Here is a 12962-nt window from a genome sequence, read left to right as displayed (position 1 = left end):
CCCGACTTGGCGGAGATTCGACGCCCTCACCCTGTATGACGCCAAACTCAAGGAGTCAATGGAGGGGATCCTCAACTGCTCACTTTCCCCGCAATCTTGGCTTCAGTCCTCCCTTCCCGTCGGCGATGGCGGCTTGGGGGTTAGGCACGCTGTAGACGTGGCGATTCCGTGTTTTCTCGCGTCCGCTTACAGTGTCCTCCCCTTTGTAGAACGCCTACTCCCGCCATACCTCCATGGCACCGACACCGCATTGCAAGAAGGAGAAGAGCGATGGAATCCAATGGGACCCGCAGAATTTCCCCCGCCGGAAGTTAGAGGTTTTCAGGCCTCGTGGGAGGTGCCTCAGCAAGAGGCCGCTATCAACCACCTCAGAAATAGAGCATCTACTCCAGAGGATAAAGCTCGTCTCCTTGCCATGGGACAACCGCATGTGGGGGCGTGGCTCAATGCCGTACCTTCGCCACAACTTGGGACGCTACTCCCAAATGAGACGTTTCGCATCGCTTGTGCCCTCCTTCTTGGATGCGACGTCTGCCACTCCCATAAATGTCCATGCGGAGCTATGGTCACATCAAAAGGCTACCATGGCCTGAGCTGCAAAAGTAGTGCGGGGCGTCATTCCCGCCATGCCGCAGCAAATGACGTGATTTGGAGAGCTCTTCGTTCCGCCGGAGCCCCCACCATTAAAGAGCCAGCCGGTTGTTCCCGGCCAGACGGGAAGCGCCCTGACGGACTGACATTGGTTCCATGGGCAAGAGGGCGGCCCCTGGTATGGGACTTTACGTGTGTCGACACTTTTGCACCGTCTTACCTCCCCCAAACCTGTGTTCATCCTGGTGCGGCAGCCGAGAGGGCGGAGGACAGGAAGACAAAAAGGTACGAAGACCTTCTGGACAGATTCCTCTTTGTTCCCGTAGCCGTTGAAACAACTGGAGTATGGGGCAAGGAGGGCCTGTCCCTTATCAAAGAAATAGGGACAAGGATCACAGCCCTCACGGACGAGAAGAGGGCAACGAATTTTCTCATCCAAAGAATTAGTATTGCAGTTCAACGCGGAAATGTGGCCGCGATTTTAGGATCTCTGCCAGCAGGACGAGAGCTGGATGAGGTTTTTTATCTTTAGGACAACAATTAGAGGAATTTTTTTTAAATATTCAGATAGGGAAATTTATGTACGGCGCTGGTCGTTTAGCTTTTTCGAAATAAATGTATGTAAAATGAACATGGAAAGAACAATAATAAATTTCTTCTATTTATTTATTTGACACTTTTTCATGGACAAACCGAATTATTAAATGGTTAGATAAGTATTATTATTTGAGGAAATATATTTTATTATGGGTTGAAATTTACTCTAAAGATGGCTGACGCAGAAGGCGTGCAGGCTACAAAATAAGGAGGATGAGGAGCGTAGTTTAGAGAGGATGTTCTCCCCTCAAGTCCCCGGGTCCTCGAGTGTCCGAGAGACGGAGAGAGAAGCGTCTTTTTACTGTTGTGCTTGGCCACGGTTGCTTCCCTGTACCGAGTGGTAGGATGATCGGGTGCGGTATGCCGAGTCCCATTACAATGTCTTCGATATATCCAGACGTACAGTGTTTAGATGTTGGTTCGACAGATTCATCATAAAAATTTCGTAGTTTGGGAGAGAGTAAAAATGGCCACCCTCCTTGCACGACTGGCTGCACCCCCAACTACGGAGCTACGGCAAGCAAGGAAAGAGTCAGTTCTCAGTCGTGCTTGCATGTGGCTAGTCAGTGTGTGTATATGCCCGTCATGCACATAGTGGGACAGAGCGAGTGAGTTGAGCTGAGTGGGAGGAGCCGTACGTTAAACTCCGTACCACACCTTCTCTCCCTCCTCGTTCCCTTGTTCGCTCCCATGCAATCCCAATGGTGGTGATGGTCGTGCGATGGGGGAATCTCACCACGGGCTAAAAAAGCAACTTGGGCGTGGGCACCCCACATCCACTTTACTCGCAAGTCAAATGCCTCGTCAGTGGCGCAATCGTCGCCAGAGGGTGGGTGGGTGGTGGATGGGTGTGGGTGGATGGCAAACGTGTCACTTTTGTGGGAAGCCAAAATAATGGTGATAATGCAAAAGTGAGTGGGATGATTGTATAATGGAAATCAAGTGGGTGGTGGTGGTCACATTATCGGTTGGATATTTTTTAGGGTCATTTTTAGAAATCTCAACCTGCCTCTGATTTGACTGACGGTATGAAATTGGAAAAGTCACTGGGATAAAACAAAAATTTAGCTTTTAATAGCGTAATGTACATTTTATAACCCACAGATCTGTAACTGTCTCGACCTTCGACTTTGTCTCAATCGTCTCATTTAAGATTTCATGAAGATCGAGTAGGCAAATATACCGTTTCAATATTGCCAAATGTGATTCCTCAGTCATGTTTGAAATGCATTTTAGTTTCGTTGATGATCCCATAATCTTTATTGTTCCAGAAGATAAACAATGATAATAGTGACAATGATACGAGATGTTACTGATACAAAACTGGAAAAGTTGAGACGAGACAAATTGAGACGAAATAAGACCACATGTCTGTGAAGCTGTAGCCACCGAACAGCTTCCTACCGCCAACCGCCGCCTATCTTCCTGCCGGCTACCCGAACAAACATTTCTTCAACAACACTTGCACATCGACTTGTCACCCTGCCCCGTAACCTAATACCCCAAAATTTTAATTATCATTAATGGCAGCGAAGATAAGCTCAAATCCTTCAGTTTAGTGTGTACGAATCGTGTATACAAATGATGTTTGAGTTCAAAACTTTGAGATGGAATATCTCAGCCTCCTGAAAGAGTTTGGCTTATCTCCGCTGCGGTCCATAGTCCCTTCGGGACGACTGGACCCCGAAGGTAATTTAGTCGCCGAATCCAAAAAAATATCAAATTTAGCATATCTCGTGACCGTTTCGCGCTACGACCTTGCAATTATTCGCCACGTCATAACTTCGCCATTTTTCATCCGATGTGCATGAAATTTCGACACAATCTCGTCCATGGTGTGGTCGACAGGTCGCCCAACGAAGTTCATCGCCATGACCTTGTTTTCGCCAAATTTTCGCCAAACTTTGTCGACAATTTTTGCAAATAACTAAATACTTATTTTAGATGAAGATATTGACGCCGTAGCCGAAGCAGTTCAGCCTGGGACAAGAGCTGGGGAGGTGGTGCAAGGGGATTTAGTTCGTCTTTTTGCAGCAGAAAATTAGTTAATAAATAATTGTTGATTAAAATGTAACTTATATTATTGGCTTAAGTATATATAAGTATGCATTCACGTATATTCAAGTTAGTTTGAAGTTTGGTTAAAAAGTTTCACTGGTAAATTTATTACATCAATAGCTTAAATAAAACCCATTTTAACCAAGAACAACTGAATTCAACATAATTTTAACTTGTCCTCATAATTTAATCATAATTCTCAGCTAAACTCTCGGGATAACTTCGAAGGTATCAATCCAAGCCTTTGTTCAAGCTCAAAAATTTCTAATTGTTTTTTAAAATTATCCAATCGCAACGCCTTCGTTTGTTCTTTCAACTTTTCCAACTTGATCTCTTCAGCTTCATCCCCTGAAATTGCTTTCCGCTTCATCAAATTGGAAACATTTTTGTTGTGAGTTTCTTGTGCTGTAGTTTCTTTGGGGAAGATCCTCTGGGCGGGGTCAAAACATTGGATATCGACCACTGGCTGGAGATGTCGAGATGTCGATATGTCGAGATGCTGGCTTGGATGTACCGGACGACTCGGGAACATCGAATCCATTGATTATGGCAGATTCTCTCCCAATAATATCTAGTACTGCGTTGTCGAGTTCAGTTAATTTCATGTCCTCTCCTCCTCGGGATCCGGTTTTCTTTGCATTGGCGACCTTGTCCTTTAGAGAATGCAAAATTAAAAACAGAATTCGATGAATTATTAATAATTATTACCTACCACCGCTCGTTTTCTCCAATTTTGCCAAGTTGTGTCGCGGAGGTAGTCGGGTCCTTTGTCGCCAGTACTCTGAGGGCCTTTGCTTCCGTTGAAATCTCCTCCCAGGCAGCATCCTTGTCCCTGTTTTGCCCGAGTCAGGGCTTACGTAACGGTGACGTCCGTCTGTCCGTCTGTCTGTCTTGCGATAACTGTCGTAAAACTAATCCGATCTACTTGAGATTTTGCACATATGTAGTATGGGTCAAATGAGGAGCTAAGTTCGAAGATGGGCGAAATCGGTCAAGTGGTTGACCGGTGGGGGTCATATAGGTGGGTGGGGTATTATGCACCAAAATTTCACAATGGCCGTAGAAAGCTGAAATTTGGTGCAGAGGTTGATAATGCCTTCTAATAGAGGAATACAAAGTAAAATTGTAAAAATTTTCATCTGGAGGGACCCTAGGGGGTGACCCATACCGATTTTTAAAACTTAGCAAATCAAGCTGAAATTTGGTACATAGGTTGTTAATGACTACCAATGGAAGAATATGAATTGAAATTCGACACATTTCCACCTGGACAGACCCTATGGGGTGACCGATGCGGATTTTTTAAATCGTCGTATCAAGCTGAAATTGGGTAGACAAGTTGGTAATAGCTCATAATGGGACAATATGAAGTAAATAAGAAAAATTTTCATCTGGACGACCTTATTGGGCGACCCAATAAGGTGACCAGGGAGACAAATATGTGTGCACCAACAAATGTATGCGAACCTAGTGACCCGCGTGGCTGGAATTTGCATATGTTGCGTCTAATATTACTAGCATAATATCCTGAGAGTTTTAGGAAAAACTATACACTCGTTTCAAAGTTATGGTCAGTCGATACTGTGACCAAGGGAAAAAAATGTGTGCACCTACACAAATTTAGTGATAGCCGATTACATTTAGTGATAGTGGATAAATCTTGGTACATGGGTTACTAAAGGCTCTTAATTGAAGAATTCGAAGTTTTAAAAATTTTAATTTGAAAACAGACTTACGCCTGACTCGGGCTATATCAAGTCTGTACTGTAGGTTTTACCTTATTGTTAAAGTACTAGAGAGCTTCCCGAAGAGCACATCTGTCTTCTCCAGAATCCGAAATAGGATGGCAAGCTTAGAAGGGTCGGTGGACCGTGGGGCCATATCGCGACGATAACTTGGTTAAAAACTGGGAGAAATGTGGTGATGAAGTGAAGAATAGCACACGCGAACGAGAATATTTCAGTGTGATTGTTGAAATATGCACAAATTTTTAAGTTGTTATGGGAGATGATGACAGGCACCTGTCAAAGTTTGACAGAGGTCCAGCACTTGTCAAATTGGACCGCAGCGGAGATAAGCCAAACTCTTTCAGGAGGCTGAGATATTCCATCTCAAAGTTTTGAACTCAAACATCATTTGTATACACGATTCGTACACACTAAACTGAAGGATTTGAGCTTATCTTCGCTGCCATTAATGATAATTAAAATTTTGGGGTATTAGGTTACGGGGCAGGGTGACAAGTCGATGTGCAAGTGTTGTTGAAGAAATGTTTGTTCGGGTAGCCGGCAGGAAGATAGGCGGCGGTTGGCGGTAGGAAGCTGTTCGGTGGCTACAGCTTCACAGACATGTGGTCTTATTTCGTCTCAATTTGTCTCGTCTCAACTTTTCCAGTTTTGTATCAGTAACATCTCGTATCATTGTCACTATTATCATTGTTTATCTTCTGGAACAATAAAGATTATGGGATCATCAACGAAACTAAAATGCATTTCAAACATGACTGAGGAATCACATTTGGCAATATTGAAACGGTATATTTGCCTACTCGATCTTCATGAAATCTTAAATGAGACGATTGAGACAAAGTCGAAGGTCGAGACAGTTACAGATCTGTGGGTTATAAAATGTACATTACGCTATTAAAAGCTAAATTTTTGTTTTATCCCAGTGACTTTTCCAATTTCATACCGTCAGTCAAATCAGAGGCAGGTTGAGATTTCTAAAAATGACCCTAAAAAATATCCAACCGATAATGTGACCACCACCACCCACTTGATTTCCATTATACAATCATCCCACTCACTTTTGCATTATCACCATTATTTTGGCTTCCCACAAAAGTGACACGTTTGCCATCCACCCACACCCATCCACCACCCACCCACCCTCTGGCGACGATTGCGCCACTGACGAGGCATTTGACTTGCGAGTAAAGTGGATGTGGGGTGCCCACGCCCAAGTTGCTTTTTTAGCCCGTGGTGAGATTCCCCCATCGCACGACCATCACCACCATTGGGATTGCATGGGAGCGAACAAGGGAACGAGGAGGGAGAGAAGGTGTGGTACGGAGTTTAACGTACGGCTCCTCCCACTCAGCTCAACTCACTCGCTCTGTCCCACTATGTGCATGACGGGCATATACACACACTGACTAGCCACATGCAAGCACGACTGAGAACTGACTCTTTCCTTGCTTGCCGTAGCTCCGTAGTTGGGGGTGCAGCCAGTCGTGCAAGGAGGGTGGCCATTTTTACTCTCTCCCAAAATTAACTCAAAGTGGGTGGTTTTCAACGGTAACGTTTTTTTCAAAATCAATTTCGTGCTAGGATCGTGTCGTAGTGTAGCTTATCCTGTGCACAAATAACACTATTGATGATAACATCTGTATATTAGTGCGTAAGTGGGTGGCTTTAACATAGTAAAGTTGGTGGGGCTTCTAGTTCTCACAGAAATTAATTTCCCATTCGAAAATATTAAATTATACGGTAAGTTTGTAGAAATAAAACGATTAAAAAACTAATTTTCTACGTATGAAATGATATTTACTGGTATATTTTGTGTACTAGGTGGATATCAAAGCTGATTAACTCGGGTTCCTATTTAGACACACGACGTGTTAATTGTAGACCTGGGTGGGTGACATCATAACATGTCCTGCAGACCTCCTCAATTATATCCCAATCCGAGAGGAAGGCCAAATGCTCAAAGGTCAATGACGAATAATTTACAATTACTGAGGGCGCAACTCCTCGCGGCACAAAAGACGGTGGATACAATTTGCAAGCAGTGGGTCGTTGCAAGTCCTAGTGAAGCAGGTAGCTTACACCTATTGAAATTTATTTCGCACATTGTTTATATAATACATTGTACATACACATTACATAATACGTTAACGTTGTACATATAATGATGTGTTGTTGTTTTTGTAGACAATGCAGACACGGAGCTTGAAGTTTTGATATCAGCGCTTAAAACAGCGGCCGCAGCAACGGATGAGTTAGACTCGAAATTTAGTGCAAAAGAGGCTGAAATTGAGCAAGAAGCTATCATTTTTAAACACGAATATATGCATGAAGAGTTAGAGGAGGAGGAGGACCATGGAATGACAAGCCATGAACAGGAAATTGAGCATCAAGAAGAGGACGAAGTAGAAGAAGAAGAAGAAGACGAAACCCAAGGCGAAAACGAAGAAGTTGGGAGTAGAGAAGAAGGTCAAAGGGACGAATATCAGGAAGAAGAAGAGGGTGAAGGGACTGGAGAAGTTGGCGGAGTAGTAGAAGAAGAAGACGAAGACAGTATTGACGCAATGCCTTTAGACGTTCCAGATTTCTCATTGATATCTTCCATCTTAGCCGGTATAGCAATACTACAATAATTAGATTTTTGCATTCATTATTCAAGAGCGATAATTATTTTTTGGATTTGTTAGATGGTTCAGACAGTAATGGAAGCAAATCTTCAAGAAATCCTGGTTCTGTTGTTCCTATGAGAAATCTAAACAATAGAAGACTTCCTAATAGAAGATTCTTGACGTGAGTGTAATATACATATCTAGTTAGTAATTTACGATTTTACGATATGGTCGATATTTTTTACTTTTCTAATATATGAGTTAATTTTATTTACTTATTTAATTTATAGGAACCCCTCCATAATAAAAACAGAGTACGACGGGGGTGGTGGTGATGACGATGAACATCAAGGTGTGGGCCAAGGCTCAGTATCTCATAGTTCTGGACCAATGCGAAAAATGCCCAGACTATTAGACCCTCAAGGACGAGTATACGTACCTCCAATGATTAAGACTGAGCCTATTCACAGTGGGTAAGTTATATAGTGTATATTTTACTTTATCTTAGATATTTTATTTAGTACTCTTATTTACTTGAGCAAGGGTTAAAAAATTATGTATGCAAAATTTCTGTTCGCAGACAATATGACCACCAAGATGACGAAGGTCTTGAACACGATATATACGGGACAGACATAGGAGATATCAAAGATATTCTGATGGCAGGCCAGAAACCAGGCCCAAAAATGTACCGGTGTGACTACATTGGATGTGATAAAAGCTACATTAAAAGCTCACATCTTGTTGCTCATAAAAGAACACATACAGGTTTGTAAAACATATAGTACCATATGTTAACTATCTACGGAGCAACATAAACAATTAATTATTATTTCTAAACTCATTTTGGTATATAGGAGAAAAACCTTATCCGTGTACTTGGGGGGGCTGCACGTGGAAGTTTGAGAGGAAAGATAAGCTCACTCGTCATTTACGGACACACACTGGAGAAAAACGTATGATAAATGAATTTAATTAATATACTTGCCCAGCCCAAGTATAATTTTTTACCAGCATTGTTGAATTTTAAAATGTTCATTGCTATTTTATGATTTTGTTTAGCCTTCACTTGCCAGTACTGCCCAAGCGCTTTTTATCGATCCGACCATCTAACAAAACACGTAAAGCGTCTTCACGAAATGCAACCTCAAAAAGCTCAAATGGTTTATTACGTGAATTCGATGACCTAAAAAATCTTTCTTATTATCAATGATATGTCGTGTTTAGGTTTACTTTTGTTGAGTTTGTCCTTTATTTAATGATCCAAATGTAGTCATATTTTAATACTGTGTAAACCATTTTTTTCATTATATCAGTTACATCACAACATATTTAATTGTTCGATCTCCTCAAGAGTTACAGAGATATTTACTATAAAAAGTAAAACATTAAAACTCTTTGTAATCTTAAACTTTATTATTAACACATCGCACTCCGATATCGTCGCCGTGTATGTAGAATTATATTTGTAATTCCTATAATGATTGTACAAGTTTTATTAATTGTCAAGGATGACTGCGAAGTTGTTGAATTACTAATTGTTGTTAATTTTATTGTACCGTCAGATATCACGATTGCATGACATTTAGTATCTAAAAATAATATATCATTCTTATAAAACTTTCAGGTTCTGAAAACCTTTTAGCCCCGTTTTCACTGCAATTTTTCATTTTTCGATTTTTTAACAATTACGGAAAATAATTTTCTAAACCAAATCATGGTTCGATATCAAATTCCGTGCATAATGGAATATATAAATTTGTGTATAACAAACTTGGGAGCAACTTGCTTTTCCCGAACTTGTGACACTGAAAATTAAAAAAATTAATATTTTAATTCCAAATCTATCATTTTGTGCACCCGTTATACATGCGTCAGATACTAAATGTCAAGCAATCATGGTCAGATATTTATAATACGAATATTAGATTTATAAATAACAGTTTACAGCATATTTAGATACACAATAAATACTTAACCTGTGTAGTAAGAAATAATATTTCTGGATTATTACATATATCGCGTCTCGGTCCCCCTACTAGAAGACTTATTTTCATTAGATAAATAACAAACCTTATTGAATCGATCTAAATACGATTAATCACTTTTTGTTTTAAGTTCTCGTCAAATCTAAACATACCAATTCCAAGAGTTCTTGTAGAAATAATGTACCTCCCAAAAAAGGAAATGCAGTTTTGCCAGTGAAAGATAATTTATACATGTCTGTATGCATGTATGTATGTAGTATGGGATGTAATTCAGCCACGATTTTGTACCGAAACAGTAGTGTAAAGTTGGCATTTTCATTCATGGGTCGACTTTAGCTTGTAGATACATCTACCACTTCTTCATAATTTGTTGACCAAGCTGGAGGTTGTCCTGAAGTAAACGAGTCTCTGGAGAAATCATGGGCTCAATAACCGAGTCGTACTTTCTCCATCCGGATTTGTGATCCACACAGAGAGACGTAGTAGAACTTGCACCATCGTACCACTTGCATTGCGTCATTGCAACCAACAAGCCCTGTCGTGATGCGGATATACATATGTAGTAAATGTCACTTGTAAGTAAATAGCTTTCCTTGTTATCAGAAGAAACATTTCATCTTTTCCCCATCTCAGAACACAAGGATGTCTTTTATTCGCATTTAAATACTGTGCATGCGACTGTCGAGATATGAAAATTAAGAAAAGGACACTATCTTTTTAAATAGAAATTATACTAATTGTGTAGACTTAAATTATACGAGCCACGCAGGAATAATGACGCGAAATGCGTCAATCAACAATTATGAAACTCGTCTAAAGTAGCCGTGTAGTGCATAGAGCAGAGTTAGAAAATACTATCCGGCTTATGATGGTAACAATTGCCTTAACTATCACTTTCTCCGTCTCAGTGATTCTCTTAAGTACGAGAATAATAGTATTTATTATCACGACTACTGTTATTACCTGTCATTCACATTTTCCACATATATAATTAATTAATAACGCTCAACCACAACCTACCCCTCCTCCACTGGCTTCATTCAGTACAGTCTTTGGTCAGATATTCCTTTCTAACAAAAGAAGTTTGCCGGATATGGCACTAGTTACAGAATCTGGTCATTACAGAGCACAACGTCTGTAAAGTCCAAATCCGAGGATGCAATTGCAAGAGCATGTGCTACATTATTTTGTTGATCGTTACATACACAAGAATTGACATTACCGTTCCAATAAAGCCATTCACACATCACACGCACCGTCAACCGTGAATTTCCAGTAATAATACATACGGTAAATGTGTGTTTGTACACTACAGCAAATAGTCCGCCTAGTGTTTTATTGATCAAAATTATTGCATTAATGGAACGCCAGGTAAGTACTTACTTGTACATATCTCGTGTTTTTGCTGTGCGTAGAGCGTGTGGCATTGCTTCTAGGCACGAGATCACGCATTAACATTCTCAAAACAAACCTTAACCTCGACCACAAAGTGAAACAAACTTAAAACAACGCCACATTAAGATCGAATAATAATATTGTAAGGTACAGTAAGACAGTACATTTCTAAATATCCACACTTTCTTCCTCCTCCAGCACTTCTACATATATAAACATGAACCCAGTCTTCATTTGCAATTTATATTCCCAACATAAATAAATACTTCGTCACCCTTCATGGTCTGAGTCTTTTCGCACATTGGTTGATACCTTGGCTTTCAGAGTCAAAGAGTTAGATGCATGCGGTGTGGAGAGCAATAAATTACAGAGAAAGTCTTCATTGCAAAATTCATCGTCAGACTGAGAAAAAGCAAACAAAGTCTATTACTAGTAGACATCTCTGCGGTTTTCGAGGATAATACTTGATTTATTGAAAAATTGCTAGCTTTCAGTGACCCACAGTCATCTTCATCAGGCATGTACAAAGATTTTGGAAATCACAATCATTGCTTATTTTTAAAAATATGATAATCTGTTATACATTTTGCTACTTGGTTACTGGACGTAATTTATAAAAAATTTAATAGTGTTGCGCACCATATCGGGTTGATGTTAATGCCTTTGGAAACGTTCATTTTGTTGTCCATTTTCTTTATCTAGAGGGATTCTTTAAATTTGCGAAAGAATTTCCGGTGTTCAGGAACTATGAGACGGAAGGATGTTGTGTCTAATTCGTGATTGTTTTCCAGCATGTGTAGTGCAACAGGAGAAGTTATACTGGCTCTTCTAATATCGTTTTGGTGTTCATTAATTCTTATCAAAAAGTCTCGTTCGGTCTCACCAATGTACACATCTGGACAAGAGTTGCATTTGATTTGGTACACTCCAGCTCTTGGTCTGTTCAGCTTCTGCTTAGCATTACATAAAATTGAACCCAGTTTCGGTCCGGGATAATATCCTATTTCCACGTCCATAGTTTTTCGTAAGTAGGATGCAATTTTTGACGTTACATCTCCAGCCCACGGAAGAATGATCCTTTTCTGTATGTCAACCGTTTTTTCCCGTTGATCTTGTTGACATTTTATCCGCACCCTGGTCAGACGGTTATTAATAAGAGATGAAGGATAATCATTTTTCTCTAGTATGATTTTGGTAAGTTTGATTTCATCATCAAGGTGTTCCACGTCTGAAAGTCGGATGGCTCTGGTAAGTAGTGTGTCGATGACACCAATCTTGTGAGCACGAGGGTGGAATGACCGGAAATTGAGATATTGGGATGTTAAGTTGGTTTTCTGTAAATGTAATGGCCTAAAGAAAAGTCATTTTTAGGATAAATTAAAATGTCAAGGAATGGTATTCTTTCATCAGTTTCTTCCTCCATTGTGAAATGGATGGATGGATGAAAATTGTTGATCATTTGTAATATTTAGTCTTTTCTCCTTCGTCTGATTATACACAATATGTCATCCACAAAGCGTCTCCAAAAGTAGATGTGGGGGTTGCTTCTGATAAGTGTTAATTCCAGTTTTTGAAGGAAAAACTCTGCCATCACGGGGGAAAGAGGAGACCCCATCGCTGTCCCATGGTTTTGTTTGTAATATTTCTCTTCTAATTGGAAATATGAAGCGGATGTACATAATCTTAGGAGTGATATGATATCTTACACGGACAGTTTTGTTAATTCCGCGAGTTGTGGATATGATTCCAATCTTTCTTTGATGTAATCTATAGTCTCTGGTATTGGGACCATTGTGAAGAGAGAGGTAACATCGAAAGAAACTTTGATGTCACCTGGTCTTGATTTTAATTTCTTTAGATCCTTGACGAGTTCAGTAGAGTTTTTGATTGAGAATTCATGTTTTGAGGCGACTGGAGTTAGAATATTTGCTAAATATTTGGACAATTTATATGTTGGAGAGCATCTGTAATCCACAATT

The 12962-nt window shown here is 40.3% G+C and overlaps 1 protein-coding gene across 1 annotated transcript; it reads left to right on the top strand.

Moving 5' to 3' along the window:
* The first annotated feature begins 6352 nt into the window (after nucleotides 1–6352).
* On the top strand, nucleotides 6353–9615 carry LOC110844657 (zinc finger protein 143). Its single transcript, XM_022090912.2, has 8 exons — nucleotides 6353–6734; nucleotides 6816–7064; nucleotides 7179–7604; nucleotides 7679–7781; nucleotides 7891–8073; nucleotides 8181–8368; nucleotides 8458–8556; nucleotides 8663–9615. The coding sequence occupies exons 2-8, from the start codon at nucleotides 6899–6901 to the stop codon at nucleotides 8788–8790; spliced, it is 1293 nt and encodes a 430-aa protein (XP_021946604.1). The 5' UTR covers nucleotides 6353–6734; nucleotides 6816–6898; the 3' UTR covers nucleotides 8791–9615.
* Nucleotides 9616–12962: the final 3347 nt, after the last annotated feature.

Source organism: Folsomia candida, unplaced genomic scaffold, assembly GCF_002217175.1.
Source record: "Folsomia candida strain VU population unplaced genomic scaffold, ASM221717v1 Fcan01_Sc002, whole genome shotgun sequence".
NCBI classification, from domain to species: domain Eukaryota; kingdom Metazoa; phylum Arthropoda; class Collembola; order Entomobryomorpha; family Isotomidae; genus Folsomia; species Folsomia candida.
The sequence above is the reverse complement of the archived record's forward strand: the minus strand, read 5'-3'. Positions and strand labels throughout refer to the sequence as shown.